Consider the following 18717-nt stretch of genomic DNA (forward strand, 5'->3'; position numbering starts at 1 on the left):
GTTTCCCACAAAGGTGACCCCAAAACTTCGTAATGCAAACAAAAAGCATGCTCTGCTTATCACTTCCAAAAGCAGTTCTTCAAGAGTTTCAGCAGGATGGTGATCGCTTTGTGGCCCAATTGTTAACAGTCGATAAGAACTGGATCTATTTGTATGACCAGAGAAAAAATAATAGTCATACGTGGAGGCACGGTGGTTCATCACCCCCAAAGAAGTGCAGGGTTCAGAAGGCAGATGCCAAGGTTCTTGCAACTGTTGTCTGGGACAAATATGTTGTACTGTTTGTTCACTACCTCCAGAAGGGTTGTAGTACAATAGGTGATTACTACACTTCTCAATCAGCTGAAACAGAAACTAGCATCAACATACTGCGGACAATTGTCCAGATCGACAATCTTCCTCCAGGATAACGGTTCACTGCACATGTCCACTGTCAAAATGCAGAACTTGGCTGCCATGGTGTTTGAAGTGCAGGACCATCTGCCGTATTCCCCAGATTTAGACCCTTCAGAGTTCTACCTTTTTCCAAATCTCAAAAAACACATCTCAAGGGGACTCGATTTGGCACCATCGCCGAAGGCACCTAGGCTGTAAATGTGTGGTTTCAGGAATAACCAAAGACATTGTTTTAGAAGGCCTTCAAACGTTGCAAGAAAGGTCGCACAAGTTGTTTCATTCACAGTATAAAAAACTTACATGAGTGAGTATAATAGTCGTACCGACCTACCCCTAAATGTACGACACAGTGTACCTCATTGTTATGCAGATGACATGCAGCTGATGATGCCAGAAGACCCCAAAAATTCAAAACCAGCAATTGGTCTCCTGAACCGCGACCTTGATGCTATTTATAAATGGTGTAAACGTAATGGTCTTGTAATTAACCCCTGTAAATGCTGCTTTACATTAATTGGTCTTGTAATTAACCCCTGTAAATGCTGCTTTACATTAATTGGTTCTAGCGCTGCCTTAAATAAAATTCAAATAAATGGGTTATCAATTAATATTAATGATGTGAGGGTCCCACACTGAACAACTGTTAAGAACTTAGGTGTGATATTTAATCAGAAACTTGACTGGCAAAACCACGTAACGTCACAGAGTTCAAAAGCTTATGGTATACTTAGATCACTCTAGAAATCATCGCACTTACTTTCGACTGATGTTAAATTGCGTCTTATTCAAGCTCTCGTTCTTCCCATTTTCGATTACTGTGACGTTGTTTACGGTGTTAATCTAACAAAAAAGAATGCTAAAATTGCACAAAAAGTACAGAATTCTTGTATACGTTTTGCATTTAGCTTGAAACGAAGGGATCACATACTGCCTTACTTAAATGACGTTAATTAGCTGAATATGACACGATGCAGAAAACTACATCTGACCTGCACCATATTCAAAATTCTGCAAACAAAAACACCGACATACTTATACGACAGACTCCAATTTAGACACGACATACACAACTACACGACTCGACACTCTAAGAAACTTAATCTGGACAGATTCTCAAAATCCATATTCCTGTCATTCTTCAAAGCTGCTTCTGCAAATTGTTGGAATGCGCTGCCACCAGATGCTACCTCGTGTGCGACATACAACAGCTTTAAAATGGCAGTAACAAAAATACTTCTACATGAGCAAGGACAGAGCCTCAGTACACATGACTAGATTCAGCATGCTTACGTTGAAATCAAAACAAAAATGAGCAGATTTGAACCCAAGATGAACATTTTGATGTGTGTGAATGAGAAAAATTGTTTTATCTTTATCTTTCTATCTTTTTAGTGTGTTAATTACTGAAATAGTTAGAAGTGAAAATGTAATGGAATTTTTATGTTATAGTAGTAATTGTATTCTGTTTGTTTTAGTGTACTAGATTTTGCGGGTTAAGTGGTAGAGCAGCCACAGGCTGAACTTCGCCCATGAATAAAGAAATTCTAATTCTAATTCTAACAATCCTTGCAAACGACAGATTGTTACGACTAATATAATCACTCACGTAAGTTTTTTATACTTTTTATACTGTGAATATATTTAGTGAGTAAATGCACAAATTCAGAATGTAAAATAAGTTGTTTCAGTTTTTGCAGAAAATATGTTGAACAAAAACCTCAACACCCTGCACAAAATTTTGATTTTTCTAGGTAAAACTAAAGACTTATCAGCATCCCCTAAAATTTCTGTTCCAACCTTCCTACGAAACATTTTCAAGAGGTGTACTGACAAACTTTGTAAGCCTTCGTAAATGCTTTTTCAGGTGTTTGCCAAGGTAACTTTTGCATGAAAAGGACTTGCCACATGTGCTGCAAACATGCGGCTTTTCTTGACTATGGGTTGCCCTGTGTTCAAGAAAATTCCCATTTGTCGAGAAAGATTTAGTGCAAATGTCACACAAATATGGACGTTCTTCTGTGTGGAGTTTTTGGTGCCTCTTGCAAGCACTTCCATCAGAGAAAGACATTCCACAAATGTTGCAAGTGTATGGCTTTTCACCTGTGTGTATACGCTGGTGGACAACAAGGTGAGATTTACGACCGAATGCTTTTCCACAGGACTCGCAGAAGAAGGGTCGTTCGTTTGTGTGAGTCCGGATGTGTTTTGTGAGTGCACCTTTGTTAATGAAACCCTTATTGCACACTCCACACCGGTACGGTCTTACCTGAGAGTGGGATTTCACATGCATGTAGAGGGCGCTTCTACTGCCGAACATGAAGGAGCACAGGTGACACGCAAAAGGGCGTTCACCAGTGTGAGTCCGTCTGTGGGTTTCAAATTTTTCTTTGTCATAGAATGTTTTTCCGCAAAACACACATGAATGTGGTCTCTGTTCATTGTGTGTCCTCAAATGTCTGTGCAAATAACTTCTACAAACAAATGCCTTTCCGCAGGCACTACAACCAAATGGGCGTTCTTGAGTGTGTAATTTCTTGTGTCTGTCAAGTGTTATTTTACTTGAGAACAACTTCCCACACAATTCACACACTGGAACCTTGTTTTTCAGATGTCCTCTTAGATGAGTCACAAAAGTCACACTGTCAGTGAAAGTCTTTTTGCAAAATTCGCACAATTTTTCTTTCTGGTAAATTTCATTTTGTATGTTCTCTTCAGTCGGTGAATTGGTTTCCTCATTTGGACAGGACAGTAACGTCTCCACCTGTGTCGCTTGCATCACTTGGTAAAATACAGAGGATGATTTACTTGAACCTGATTGGTACCTGATAGAAAAAGTTTCACATTACTGTTAAACAGGGAACAATTATAACAGTTTTATTGTTGAAATAAAAATGAAATGTTTTATTCTTAATGTTAGTGAATTCTTAAAGTGTTCAGGTAATAGAGTATATTACAAATGAAAACTGTAAGAGAGAATAATCGGAAAAGTGATACAAATTCAAAACACATTATCAGTCTAGAACATACAAACTACTCTTGATAGCTATTAGCAGGGACCGGATTTTGATGACCTAAAAATATGAAAAATTATCTATAAAATGACATAAATTCAGGGTATGACAGTACAGCACAGTTCTTACTTCTGTGACATTAGGTTCTCGAAAGTGAGGCAACACCGGTTGTTGGACAACACTCCTTCATGGATACACTTTGTTGCAGTAAAAGTTGCATGGAATTCGTCTTACTTGTGAGTTGCACTGCCCGTATATGCTTATTGCGACCAACATGTCGTTGCACTGTGAACCTTCAGTCAGCCAAAATCTTTGTTTCACCACATATCTTACAAAATAATACTTTACTGGCCCGTCCGTAAAAAAAAAAATTCCAAATTGAGATACAATCTGTCTTATATGACCCGATAATGATGGCTTTACTTTAGGCATGGCTGAATGAAACTACGGAAACAGAAAAGCAAACTTTCCTCTCTAAAGATCTTCTTTCATTAACTTAAAAAGTGTGGTAGTGAAAATAAAGAACCAAAAGTGTGCCATGACAATAAGTAGCGAAGACACTGACTTTCAACATGTGCATTGTTGAGGGGCATGTTGCTTTGTTCCTACAATCATGTGGGGGTAGAATTCCTGTTTTCATTGTTACGGACATCAAGGCAATAAATGTCAGTTCCTGGCTAAAAATGAGTGAATGAAACGTAATGCAATGACATTACTTTTTTTGCAATTACAAGAAAAGACCAGGAAAAGATGTAAAATGTAAAAATGGACAAAAATGACCTAAAACTTAAAAAATTGAAAATATGATGAAAAATATACAATTAAATTTACATTTTTATAACCAGAGGTTTGTATTTGGTATTGTAATACTTAAGAACAATGCATACTAGATAAGAAAAAAAAATGACATGTCATCAAAAATCCGGGCCCTGGCTATTAGTACCATATATCTCTGAATGCAAGACGACCTTCTATTTTTCAACAAGAGATTACACAAAAACTATTTTCAAAACTTTCAAATGGTTACCTTATTACAAGTAACTGAAGGAGACAATAAAAGTACCAGTACACAAAAAATAAAATCAGATACAGACATCCCTTAGTCAGATATAGATCCCACTTAGTCCTCCTCACTGGAATGGTCCACAGAATCTTCAGTGTCACAGCCACTGTCATTGTGTCTCACAACAATTAATAAAAAAAAATGTTTGCCACAACACTCAGTACATGCTATTGCACAACAATGCTCAAAGTGCATGCGAACGTTCAAGGCTAAAGCAGTAGGCACGTCACAGATAAAGTTAAGAGCTTAATGGAAGCTCGTGGTTCTGTTCAGGAGAGAAAAGAAAAACTCCACATCATATGCAAGACGATCCCATACTTCTGGGCATGAAATTGCGACAAAAAACCTCATCTTGGATTCAGAAATATACGGTATATGTTTTTTAGCCGGTCTTTACAAGAACTAAATTTTATGTCTTCCAATCGGAAACTTATTTTCACATAACTTTACTACTGAGAGAGAGAGAAAACATGTGATCAGAAAATTATAAAGAAGAAAATAGAACCAGAAATTGATTCATTGGTCGATTAGGTTCACTTTACTTAGCTTTTCTGCCACTTTGGGCCAATTGCAAAGATGAGGATGAATGATGATATGATGAAGGGACACTCAAGAGAACACCCAAACCAAGGACAGGATATGAACCAGGGACCTCTGGCATCATAACACAATGTGCTACCCACTCTGCAATGGGGACTGGCATACATATTTCATTGCAATTTAGTACATGAAAAGATGCAATACCCTTACAACTACTTCATAACAATGCAATTTTTCTCAGTTGGGGTTTACAATCATGCAGAGTTCCAATTCATAAGTTACATATTTATAGGATGACCAGACACATATTTTCAAAAAGGAATACAGGGCATGGCGAAAAAGGAGGGGACAGACATAAAATAGAGGACACAGCAAAAAATTTCAGCACATTTTCCATAACCATTAACTTCATAAATATATCAAATGTGGTTCTTCCAACATACAACAACAATTTATTGCAGCCCTGGATCCCTATTTTTGCAAACAATATTGTTCCTATTTATAGTATTTCTTCTACTTTATATAGAATAGTGCAACTGAAGGTTGGAATTGATTTTCTGTGGGTGAGATACCCAACTGAAATTCACCCCTACAGACTGTAACTTCTGGATCTGCCAGTTTTCCAGTTCTTGGATTTGAACCAGGGACCTTTTGCATCGTAGCACTGTGTGCTAACCACTCTGCCATGGAGGCTGGCACTTTGGTATTTCATAAATGTAAAAATTACTTAATAATCAAATTTCTCATTACGTGTTTCTGTGTCGCGTATGTATAACTCGAAAAGGAACTGCAGTCCGGGACGCGTTGAAGGTTCATTTCGACAAAATGATAGTGGTTGAGCTCCCAGGTGCTCAATGAGCATTGGTAAAATACTTATCGTGCCTCAAGGGATATGCTTTACATGTAAAATAACACCTGGTTGATCGTTATCGGTGGAAGCATTTTTCCAAAAAAAGGAGGACATTTACAGATACTTAAAAAATCTGCCCGGATGCCGGACAGACACCTAAAAAGGAGGACATGTCCGGATAAAAGAGGATGTCTGGTCACCCTACATATTTACGCATGTACAATGCACACTCTGGTTTTTGATGGGAAAAAGTGACAAACAATTATTTGTCGTATACAATGCACAGCACAATTCAAGTTCAAGAAATGGCTTTCTTAGTTGTAGGTCGTAAAGCTGTTGCTATGCCAATCAAGAGTGAACGACATCATACGTGTATGATGTCAGTATCTATTCACTCAGTCGTCCCCTGTTGCTACCAAGGGGAGAATATTGTCATGTGTAAACAACGAGTCACCAATGTATGCCACCTCCCCACTCACTCCACTGTGTTTAATATCCAAAAGCTTTCACTGCTGTAAACACTGTGTTTATTCTGTAGTGTAAGAAAGCGATCAAAATTATGTTATAGATTTGCAGTGTTCAGGAAGTGTGACAGGAGATGCATGCTCAAATTGTGCCAGAACCTCACCACTTTTCTTGGTGTCTCAAAATGTTCCATTACAAAGTGAAAAATCATGGGAATGGCCATTTCACTTTTATAGTGTCTTTTAAAATTTATTACTACTAAAGAAATCCAATCTGGCAATTTGTATTTGTGCCTGTTGATATATACGTGTTATACGCAGTGGCATAATAAAAACATGGGTGGTTTCATGTTGGCTGTCCGAATTATTCCTTTCATAATACCAAGCACAGTTTTTGCGGGCAAAAATTTTGGAAAAAAGTGCACATTATACATGAGTAAATACAGTATCTTGAAAAATTACTGTAGTTTTTATGTGAAAACTGCCTACAGGGCTGATATGATACGATGTTAATGAATCAGTATCAGGAAGTATCGGTTGTAATTATTCATATGACAGGTAGATTGGGCCCTTAGCTACAACAACACAAGAAAAAGGTGATACCAGGCAGCTCAATATAAATGCAGAACAAATGCCTCCAAACAAAAAAGTTCATAAAATTTGAAGGAATAACAACATCAAAAATGTTCTTGAACACAAAAAGAACTCTTAACTCAGTCAACAATTAAATATAAAGAATTGAAAGTTAAAACACTGCTGAAAGAAAAAAAATAGTACAGGTACAGAACAACAATGTACATCTACACAATTCTACTACTAATGAATATCCAGGTGTTCATTTGTTTATTACAAGGGGGTGCATATAATACAGACACCAATGCTTGAAAATTTTAAGAATCAAACAGTGTTCAAAATATTGATATTAGTTACGTATTCTGGGCTTTAAATATGTCAAGAATTATATCAGAATATTAAAACTGCTCTCATTTATTCACAAAACCAATCTTTCACACAATAATTGCGTAAAAGAAAAAAAATCAAAATTTGCACAATAATCAGATTCAATGAAAGTGTCACGTGACAAATTTCCAGACCATGCAAAATACTCAAAATGTGCACACACACACACACACACACACACACACACACACACCATGTGCAAATACCATGCATCCAGTTCCTTGCAAGGCCGAGAGATCGGGAGAAGTGTGCCGAGCGGTGCTAGCAGAGATGCCGACATTTTCGACCAGTAATGTCTCGCTTAAGTTTACCCTCGAAAGCATTTTGTTTCGCTCAGGATCGTTTGGAGGTTTCGAATGTGCAACACTGTATCAAGATTACTATGACGATAGATCGCCATAATACCTTTTGTGAAATAAAATAACAATGTTAACATAAATCGTATGTATTATGTCCATTTGGTTGTACAAATCTTTCACTAGCTTTCATGCCCATTTAGTTTCGATGATCGTCGGTAGATGTCCTCAGCATACAGACTGCTAACTCAAAGGGTTGAAAGTTTCTTGATATCAACACGAGATGTCTCAGGAGCGAGTCAGCTGATTGAGCGAGAATAAAGAAAGTGGGAGAGTGTGGGAATTAGGTCAATGGATGCATGCCTGATAACTATGGTAGAAAAATAATTCTAAAAACTTGCCCAATCCTGCTAAAACTTCCATCCCCACTACCATTCTTTCGTAAAAACACGTAAGTTAAAAAGTCAATCTTAAAAGAACATTTCGACTTGAAAAGTTAAAAGACGCACGCCAATTCACTTTCGCCCATGAGGGATCCAGATTGCCGTCTCGCAGAATGCAGGAATTTGTCCGATTACACTCCCCGCCTACAAATTTCCCCTTCACTCCCCCTTACATGCAAAAGGAAGGGTTGGCAATGGGAACCCGATTTCTGGAATTATATCTAGTATTTTTCTACATTACATAGAGAGCACGGCTATGAACCAAATGAAAGGTCAGGTTAAATATTTTGGGAGGTATGTTGACGACATTTTGATTATAGGAGAGGAAAAGGGCTTAAACAATATGTTTAGTATATTGGGAGAACAGGAGGAACGTATTAAATTCACTAAGGAAGAAATGAAAGATGATGAGATTAGCTTTTTGGATCTTCGGATTATTAAAAATGGAATGGGCATTAGGACGGGAGTTTTCCACAAAGCCTTATCCAGGGATTTATACATTAATAATGAATCCGCACACGCAAAGAGAACTAAAAGCAATGTTTATCAAAACTTTTTCATAAGGGCAATAAGGTTATGTAATCATCAGGATGAATTGAAAAAAGAGGAAAATTGGATCATAGAGGTAGGAAAAAAGAATGGATACAAGGAGTCCGATTTGAGGAGGAACCTAAGTAGAGCATGCAAAATTTGCGAAAGAGAGAGTGGAGGTAAGAATAAGGAAAGAGATATGGAAGAGGGTGAATTGGAAGTGAATGAGAAGGGAGTGAAGTTTAGATATACAGGAATCCCATATTTCAAAGGGGTCTCCGAGAGGATGGTAGTTGGAATGGAAGTTTTAACAGGATTGGGCAAGTTTTTAGAATTATTTTTCTACCATAGTTATTCCTATATCCTTTTTCCTTGTTTTAATTCAATTTGACGTGGCTATGAAGCGATCTCGTTAGTCAAAAATGAACCTGATGAAGGGAACAACAGTTGATTCCTGAAACGTTGTTTGGATATAGTACATACTCACTAATCGTAGGTAAAATAAGTTTAGTATTTCTTAAATATATATATATTTTTTAAATATCTTTTAGGAATACTTATTATGGAGTGTTAAGTGTTGGCTACAAAGAATCGAGGAAGCAGGTCTTCGTCGCCAAGTTCTGAAGAGAAAAAGGTGAAGCTGGGATTCTGGTTGCCATGCAAAGTAACTGGCCAGGAAGGTAAGAGTTTTCCTTCTGGAATATCGTTGCCGAAATGCACCCTGAAGAAACACAGTAAGTTGAAATTTCATTACCACTATTTGATATGGAATTTCGAGTGAACCTGATGCAATTTTGTTGTTGCTTGCAGATGTAGCGCTGCAGAAAGAGTATAGGAAAGAACAAAATGGGTGACGGCACCATCTTTAATAAAAAGTTATTCTCTAGTGATCTCATCAATATAACAAGAATTCCCGTGTGTTACGAAGGTGCACGTTGCACAACAATACAATGGAATTAACTCGTGAACATTTTCGTGCCATGATTTTTTACGATTTTCGACGTGGATTATCAAGACAAGAGTGCATCGATCAACTTACTTCCACATTTGGTGATGAAGCCCCATCCTTTGCCACTGTGAAACGCAGGTATAACGAATTTAATCACGGCCGCCATTCGCTCACCGACGAGATTCACGAAGGTCGTCCAAAATCAGTTGTTGTTCAAGAAAACATTGATGCTGTGCAAAACCTAATACTGCAAGATCGTCATGTGACATACTGTGAGATAGAGGCAACCATAGGCATTAGTTCCACCAGCATATATAAAATATTACATGACCATTTAGCTGTGAGAAAGTTATGTTCTCGTTGGATCCCACACAATTTGACAAATACTCAAAAAGACGCTCGCGTCAATTGGTGCAAACAAATGCTCAATAAATACAATCGTGGTGCTTCAGAAGACGTATATAAGATTGTAACAGGTGACGAATCTTGGATATATGCATATGAGCCGGAACGTAAACAGCAGTCGACTGTATGGGTGTTTCAAGATGAACCCAATCCAACAAAAGTTGTTCGCGCTCGAAGCACATCGAAACAAATGGTTGCCTGTTTTTTCGGGAAAACCGGTCATGTGGCAACTGTGCCTTTAGAGAAACGTAGAACGGTCTACTCTGAATGGTACACAACAATTTGTTTGCCAGAGGTCTTCGGTCAAATACGGAAAACAAACAAACACCGTCGGATCATTCTTCATGAAGACAATGCCAGCTGTCACACATCTCGTCTAACAACCGACTTTATGAACAGTCAAAATATCGAATTGATGGGTCATCCACCGTACAGTCCTGATTTGGCACCCAATGATTTCTTCTTGTTCCCGAATGTCAAGAATAAATTGCGTGGACAACAATTTTCCTCAGCGGAAGACGCCGTTGATGCGTTCAAAAACCATATTATGGAGGTGTCTCAAGAAGATTGGAAAAACTGCTTTGACAAATGGTTCGAACGAATGCAAAAGTGTATTGACCATAAAGGAGAATATTTCGAAAAACAATAAAGCAGTTTTCAATGCCAAATTCCTGTTATAATAGTGACCCTCGTACTTTAGGCTCACTGCCATTGTTAATGAACCTTATTCTGCACAGTTTGTCTGCTCGACTAATCTTGTATTAATGTGAATACCATGCCCCCCACCCCTCCATCCAAACTGATTATATAGGCATAAGAGGTGGTGTTCCATTTCAACCCTATTGCCGCGATCACAGGCGCGTCATGAAATCCCCCTGTGGGCACCCCAGGTTGTAATAGCTTAGTTAGCGTTGCATTAAAATTAAAAGAAATTCAGCGGTGCACAATAACGTAATTTTATTGCGAACTAGCGCAATTGCTTTTCAATTCATTTCTTAAATCAAGTTCATTCAATTTGAAATAAAATAACACTTGGGTATAATGTCAAGTGACTGGTAGTACAATGTACACTCAAGAGCATAATATTCTTGGGTACATGTCAGGGTAACAAAACAGATTATTTTGCTTTATTCTGTACTTATTTTGGCATAATATTTCCACTTGCTCCTCTTTTTTTTATGTTGGATAATAATAAACAATAGTATTCTGTACACTCGAGTGCATAATTCACTTCTTACAACCTGTGGTATTTTCCAGTTGATGTTATGTATGTACTAATTTGTGAGTTCTTTACAGCAGGGAGTTTTCATGAGTATCCTGGGCTTGAATAGTCATAAATGAATAAAGGCAGGAAAGCCTTGCCATTTGCATAACCTACAAGGGGCAATCTCACAAAATTTGTAAAAATTCCAGTTACGGGAATTTGTCTGGATTACTTTTTAATATCCTAACTTTGGGAAGTGGGGGAAAGGTTGCTCGCTCCACTCAATTGAATTTTTCGGATAAACAGGGTATTCTCGAAATTGTGGGTCATCTTTGAATTTATAAAGTCCACCTAAAATAAATATTTTAGTGATTCGAGGGGTGAATATAGTTTAAGTGAAAGTTAGCATGTCCCTTTAGAACTGTAACCCTCCAGTCTGTACTTCTAGGGCTATCGAGGGAGATGTACAAGAAACTAAAGAAAGGGAGGAAAACTTGAAGTTTGGTTGGTTTTGGGTAGGTAGGAGTTTGGATTGGGATTTCTTGTAACTTCTGGGGGTTTGAGATTTACTTCGCCACCAGGATATCGTCCCATTACGTTGCAGACTAAACAGTTAAAAGTCAATGGTTTTTGCGAGCATTGTTTTTGTTTGCAATCTGAAAGCTCCGAGCTTGAGTTGTTCTTAACTTCGCGACTACAGGTGCCCTGGACAGAGTTTTGAATTGAGTGAGGAACAGACCTTGAACCAAGAGCATGTTAATTTCGTACCATGTGAAAAAGTGTGTTTTTTTTATTACTTGCCGTGTTACTTCTTTGTGTAATTGCAGTGTGTGTGTTGTAAGTGTGGTGATTGAAATGCCAGCCGCAAAGTTCACTTTAGAACAAAGAATTTTTATGTATGACACTTATGTGAAAACAGATTCGTGTCGAGACATGTGTAGGCAATTTGCACAGAAATTCCCTGGCGTTTCACCTCCATGTAGAGAGACGGTTAGACATCTTGTCCTTACATTACGGGAAATTGGATCGTTAAAAAATAGAGTCTACCAAAATAACCCTCATAGTATCGACAAACTAAAAGACAATATAAGGACAGAACTTGGAAGGAATATGAAAGAAGAACTTTTGCGTGTGAATCAAAATTTCATCAAACGATGCCAGGAATGTGTTAATGTAGGTGGACTCACTTTGAACAACTCTTATAACACAGCTTAGTGCTCGTTTCGCAATATTAATATAAATATCTGCATGCTAATGATATGTCCATAAAAATAAATGGGATGTTACTGGTCAAAAATCTCAGCATGTCCGCTGGCGCCACCCACAATATTTCTCCTGATCTCTTGGCCTCGCAAGGAACTGGAGCACTGTATATGTATATATGTATATCTATGCCTGATCTGTTGAATATCTGGTTTGAGTTTTGGTTTTAAGTCCAATTTATGTACAGGAAGGCTAATTGGGACTGGACCTACAGTTTAAAAGTGGGATCCATATCACTTGTGCCTCCATGAGGTATTGAACCTGGGACCCCTTGATTACAACGTGATGATGATATTGCCTTGTAATCACACGCACCACTGTGCCATTGGGAAGTCCCTTTCGGTATCTAGTAAAGATGTCTCTCTGGAAAGTTAAATCTCTAATACATTTCAAGACTTTCTACTAAACAAAGCACGTAAAATAACTCACCTCTGATTTCTTCCACTGGCAGAACTGATGTCTTCAGAAGATTCTTCCGCATCTTCAATCTCATCTTTACACTCCACATAAGATATATCATTATTGGAATCTTCACATTCATCTTCCTTTATCTCTTCTTTTATCTCAGTCTCTGGCAGTATGAAGGAATGTTTATTTTCAGCAGAATCATCTTCATCATCACCACTGGAATTGGAGTTCTCATCTGTTGACACAGTTTCCTGTTCCTGAAAGCCACCAATTGGAAACTTGTCTCCATCACTCTTAGTTGAGGATGATGGACAATCCACTTGGTTGTGTCTCACAGGTGAGAGATTCCCTTCACTTTCTCCAACAGAACTTTCAACTGGTTCTGCTTTCACTTGAATAAATTTAAATTTTGATGAAGACTCTTCAACAGCCTCCTCTTCTGAATGAGGCATTTCCAAAAGATATTCGGTCCTTGGTGCAATTTACAGCTTTTGGAATGATTATTTCTGGTCAACTATACCTAGAAAAAAAAATGTAAAATGGTAAATTACATTACTTTTTTGGTTATTTTACATCAATTTTCCTACTCTCTGTGACATATGAGGCACTGCGGATATTAGGGGCGAACTCGTAAATATAAGTTGAGAGAATCAGCAGTTTAAAAGTATTCACATCTATCTCATTGCCCATGCACTGTTCTATTCAAAAGCAAATTTCAGAGCATTAGAGGTGAGGTAGACTCCAATCATATGTTGCACGAGTTCCTACAATCTTCAATGTATATGATCCAGGGGCATTCCAGCGTTACATGTGTGACAGGTTACACACAAATATGAAGGTTCTAGGCATGAGATTGGATTAAAATATTCACAATGAGCATGAGCTAATTTCATAGAATTATAAAGTACTTTGTGGTGTCTGTTAACAAATGAAAAAAACTTGAGCAATATAACATACACTGAATGCATGAAAAGCATTAACAAAAGCGTGTAATATAACATACGCTGAATGCATGAAAAGCATTAACAAAAGTGTGTATCATTTTGAAAATGTAGCAAAGTTTGACTTCATTTGTCTGTGAAGTATATAGACTACAGATACTAATAATTTCTGTTGATGAAATGTGCAAATTGCATGCACTTACAAACACCTAAATCTGAATTCAATTATAAACAATAATAATTTCCAGATTATTTCATTTTGTTCTTTACATGGAGTAGGACCACATTTTATGGAATGCCCCTCCAACAATAACAGAAAAATCAACCTTTGTACACTTTGTTCTGGAAATCTCTGGAGCGAGTTAACGAAAACAAGTGTCTGTGCAAGTAGTAACTCGACCAATGAATGCATGAGAGGGGAAGTGAGAACAGCTACCAGCCATTTGCAGCAGCGCACACTGCTTTATTCCTCCAAATTGCTTTCTCCCCTTCTATTCCTCTATGTGTTCATTTCCTCCACAGATTCCAGAGACAGAGTATAGAGTTTGACCATAATATCAGCAACACCCCTCAAAAAAAAAAAAAAAAAATCATGATAAAATATTCTTGTTCCCTCCATATTTTGGGGGCATTCAACAGTCCACAACAAAAATAAAATTTAATGGATAGAAGAAGCAGCAAGTTCTAGTATAATGACTTCCCTGTACATAATCAAACAATTGCTATGGTAGTGGTATTTTTTATCTGAAACAACTAAAAATATACTGTGGAGTAAAATACCAAGAAGACATTAATTTGCTAAATACTGGTCTATTTAGGAAACTATGGCCCAAATATGAGAGTGTGAATGGTGTCTCTTGCATGGACCAACTTATGATTATATAAATTAACATACTGTACAATAACAAGTTGCTAAAAGCTCATGCCAAATTTCATCTTTAAAGTACAAATATTTAAAATTTCCCCATCCTTTGGTTGGTTTCCAATGGTTAATGGTTATCTAAAGTTGTACTGAAAGTTTATAACAGTTAAATTGTTATTTTTATAAATAGATTTTGATTTGTTGTAATTCTCACCCTGGTGCACAGGAGGTGAAGTACTATATTAGAAAAACTTACCATTTGATTAGTATATATTCATAACTGTGATTGTACTGAGAGTCAATACAATATCTTTAACTTTGGGTGTTGATAAGCAGTTATGAAAATTGCCATTGATTGACCGGGAATTAGAATGATGTAACATAGGGATATTTCATTAAGACGTTATTCATGGTTCTGTATTACCTTCTTTTTGCTACCAGGGGGTGCTTGCGCACCCCCTTCAGCACCCCTACGTTCAACTGAAAACACTAACCCTTAGAGTGTCATATTATGTCATGTCATTATATCGAGTGTCGCTTGTTAGTTACTGAAGTAAGGCCGTTATTATTGTATGCATCAGGCAAGCACTGAAAGACATGCCGATGCCCAGTATACATACTTTCCTGTACTAGTGGCAGCCTCTATAAAGATCAGCGGCAGTTTTTTTTCTTCTTTCGTCAGCATTGTTGATAAACGGTTTATTTTCTGCCTATTTGTTCTTCCTCACACTGGAGCAAAAATTTCAGCTGCTTTCAAGGTATCACCAAGTCACTGACCAAGTTGTGCTCGGGAAATTATTTGAAGGGCTCGGGTGTAAAACATGGTAAGTGTCATTTTCGTAATTTTATGAGTTACAAAGTAAAATGTGCCATCCTTCAATTTTTGAGTGAAATTGCCTTGTCATACAATTTGCATTGCACTCACTGAAGCCTTCTGATATCGGTAAACACAACACGAAAACAATTTATCTACATTAATAACCTTCCATGTTTTACACCCGAGCCCTTCATTTAGCGCAAGTTGTAAAGTGAAGGGTAGTTTTCTTGTTAATACGTTCTATGTATTTGTTCCACTGAACATGTCTAGTAAACATATCATTTCAGGCTTTTTCAAAACCCGTTAGAAAGAGGCCCAATGTTCCCAAAGAAATTTTACAGTTCGTTATTGGGGATAGTGCGGCAGAAGGGATTTTAACGAAGACGAAGTTGCTGTGCACTTCGCATTTTATCCTGAAGAGGCAGACTGAATGTATTACTATGTATTTGGTGCCTACATTGGTTACATTGAAAAGGTTCAAATATTGTGTAAGACAAGGATAATTTCATTTTTTACTTCAATGTGCATAAGTCTTATACCCAAGAAAGTGGTTGTATAGTGTGAACATTCAGATACACATTGTAGTCTTATTGAACTAAAGGTAAAAAAGGTATGCTATGCACCATGCCATGAAGGTGCATAGTACAGGGTGCGGCACTTAAAACCAGCCCATCCCTTCATAAGATATCATTAGATGAACAATTTGAATGATTAAGTGAAATTAAAACAAAATCAAACAAAAGCAATACACCAAATGAAATTTAATGTTGTGTGTTAAGATTTCTCACCTTCACAATAGATGCTGAAAGTGTCCTCCACCCACTTCAACACACGTCTGAGCACATTTCAGGAGATTCATGTACACCTTTGTTAATTCTTGAGTGGTGATGCTGTTCATGATATTCTGGATGGAGGTCTTGAGTTCTTCAATTGTGTGTGGATTTGTTTCGAATACTTTCCCCTTTAACATTCCCCACAAGTAAAAGTCACAAGTTTACAAGTCGGGTGACCGAGGAGGCCACAGGCCTTTGCTAATTGTCCTCTCTGGAGTAAACATTTCATGCACACAGGATAGTGAAGCATTTGATGTGTGGCTTGTTGATCCGTCCTGCTGAAAGTAACAGAACTGACGCTCCTCTTCTGTCAATTGTTCATAAAACTCTTCCAGAATTCCCAAATACACATTACTGTCTACTGTGGTTTCAAAAAATATGGGCCTCATAACGCGTTGTGCGGAAATGGCACACCAAACACCAATCTTTTCGTCATGCAATGGCTGCTCGTGGATTACGTGTGGATTCTGTGACGACCAATAGCGATTGTTTTGGGAATTTACGTATCCCGACAGGTGAAACCACGCCTCGTCACTCATGATGAGCATCAATGGATCCAAAACACCACTGGCAACATTCGTCAGTAGCCATGAACAAAAATCCACCCTCTTCCCCGGGTCAAGCTCCCTCAGTTGTTGCACTACACTTATCTGGTAAGGTTTTAACTTCAGTGCCCTTAACACACGTCTACAACTTCGCTCACTAGCTGGAACCTGTTGACTTAATTTCCTCGTTGATTTACGAGGACTTCTCGCCATTATGTTCTGCACCTGCCTCCGTAATTCAGGTGTTCAGATGGATGGTCGTTTGTCCCTGGGAGCATTTGCAACAGATCCTGTACGCCTCCATTTCCCAATCAAATCCTGTATTGTGCGTTTTGCTGGGACAGGACGTCCTGGAAATTTCTCCTGAAACAACTTCCTTGTTTGCACAAAGGATCTGGTGCGCACAAAAGCTTCAACAATTGCAACACGCTCAGGAATCAAATACGGCATTATCACGGCTTCACCCAACAAGGCCTGATTCTCAACTGCTTTCACTCATGCAACGCCATCTTCTGTTGACATGTTCATTTAGATGTTTTACATGTTCATTAGCAAAGCAATTACATCGGGATTACAGCGGGCTGGTTTTACGTGCCGCACCCTGTACTATGCACCTTCATGGCATGGTGCATAGCATACCTTTTTTACCTTTAGTTCAATAAGACTACAATGTGTATCTGAATGTTCACACTATACAACCACTTTCTTGGGTATAAGACTTAATACATATCATCATGTAAGTCCAGGGGGAGGCAAGGGGACACAGCTTGCCTGGAAAATAAATGTCAATCTAAAGTTATAATATTTCACACATACAATTTCATTTCGGTCAGTCATTTTTGTTAATCAGTGGCAGAGATTTGGGGTGCATTTGCCCCCACTTTTTGCTATTTTTGTCCCCACACTATGCTAAGTTGTCCTTGGCACCTTGCTCCCCAGTTTTGAAAGGTTGCATGCGTGTTTCATGGTTTTCCTTATTTTCAGAATCGCACCCCCTAATTTTTTTTCCACACCCCCTCAGCACCCCTTGATGATTAATCCTGGCGCTGCCGCTGTTTGCTACAGCAAAAGATCCTGGCCCAAGTTCCGATTTATGAAGTCCAAATAAATCATGGTACACATGTATATTATTTTAGAAGTACAATTTCTATTTAGGGGAGACTGGGGGAATAAGAAACAGGGGTAATAAGAAACTTATTTTTTATATTCATTATTTGTGAAAGTAAAAATTTGAAAACAAATCACAACCTAGCCTCATTAATTGTCTATCACTGTAAAAAAAATCAAGAAGATTGTGGTTATCTTTAAGATTATTCCATCATTTGTTTATGCTTGCGTGAAACGTTTCCATTGGAAAGTAGCATTTTCACAAATATTATTTTCTATAGTAAATACAGATTATACATTCTTGATATTTCTTACGTGATTCTGTGGACAACAGATAGGACTTTCTGGTCTTATTTTGTTAATTTTCTGTCACAAAAATAGAGAGTGATTATTGTCATGTATCTTATTACCCCAAATATGAAAAGCAAATGGGGTAATAAGATACTGATGTCTATTACCCCTTGCTTTGGGCAATTATCAATAACACTTTGATTTCTCATCATGGCAAGCAGAAGTCATCTCACGAAGATCAAGAAGATAGTGAAACAGATACTATTATGCCAGAACGATACTATGCCATTTACTATGGCATCAGGTGGTATGTGGGACGAGTTACTAAAGTTCAAGAAAACAGCTGCATAATCAAGTTCCTCAAATAATCTTTGGGTACTTTTAATTGGCCTTCTTATGACGACATACAAAGTGTACATAAAGACTTTATCTTGTGTAGCCCTATATCTTTAAACGGAAACGGACCATTTACTTTAAGCCGCTCAGACCTAGTTAGAATCAAAACACTATATGCAGAGAAGAAAAAGGACATTATAAA

The 18717-nt window shown here is 37.8% G+C and overlaps 1 protein-coding gene across 1 annotated transcript; it reads right to left on the bottom strand.

Annotated features, from left to right (window-relative positions):
- Nucleotides 1–1410: 1410 nt before the first annotated feature.
- LOC146000108 (uncharacterized) lies at nt 1411–13304 on the bottom strand. Its single transcript, XM_083137448.1, has 2 exons — nt 12805–13304; nt 1411–3218 (listed from the first exon to the last, which is right to left on the bottom strand). The coding sequence occupies exons 1-2, from the start codon at nt 13233–13235 to the stop codon at nt 2198–2200; spliced, it is 1452 nt and encodes a 483-aa protein (XP_082993574.1). The 5' UTR covers nt 13236–13304; the 3' UTR covers nt 1411–2197.
- Nucleotides 13305–18717: the final 5413 nt, after the last annotated feature.

This window comes from Lepisma saccharinum, chromosome 16 (genome assembly GCF_977018435.1).
Source record: "Lepisma saccharinum chromosome 16, izLepSacc3.1, whole genome shotgun sequence".
NCBI classification, from domain to species: domain Eukaryota; kingdom Metazoa; phylum Arthropoda; class Insecta; order Zygentoma; family Lepismatidae; genus Lepisma; species Lepisma saccharinum.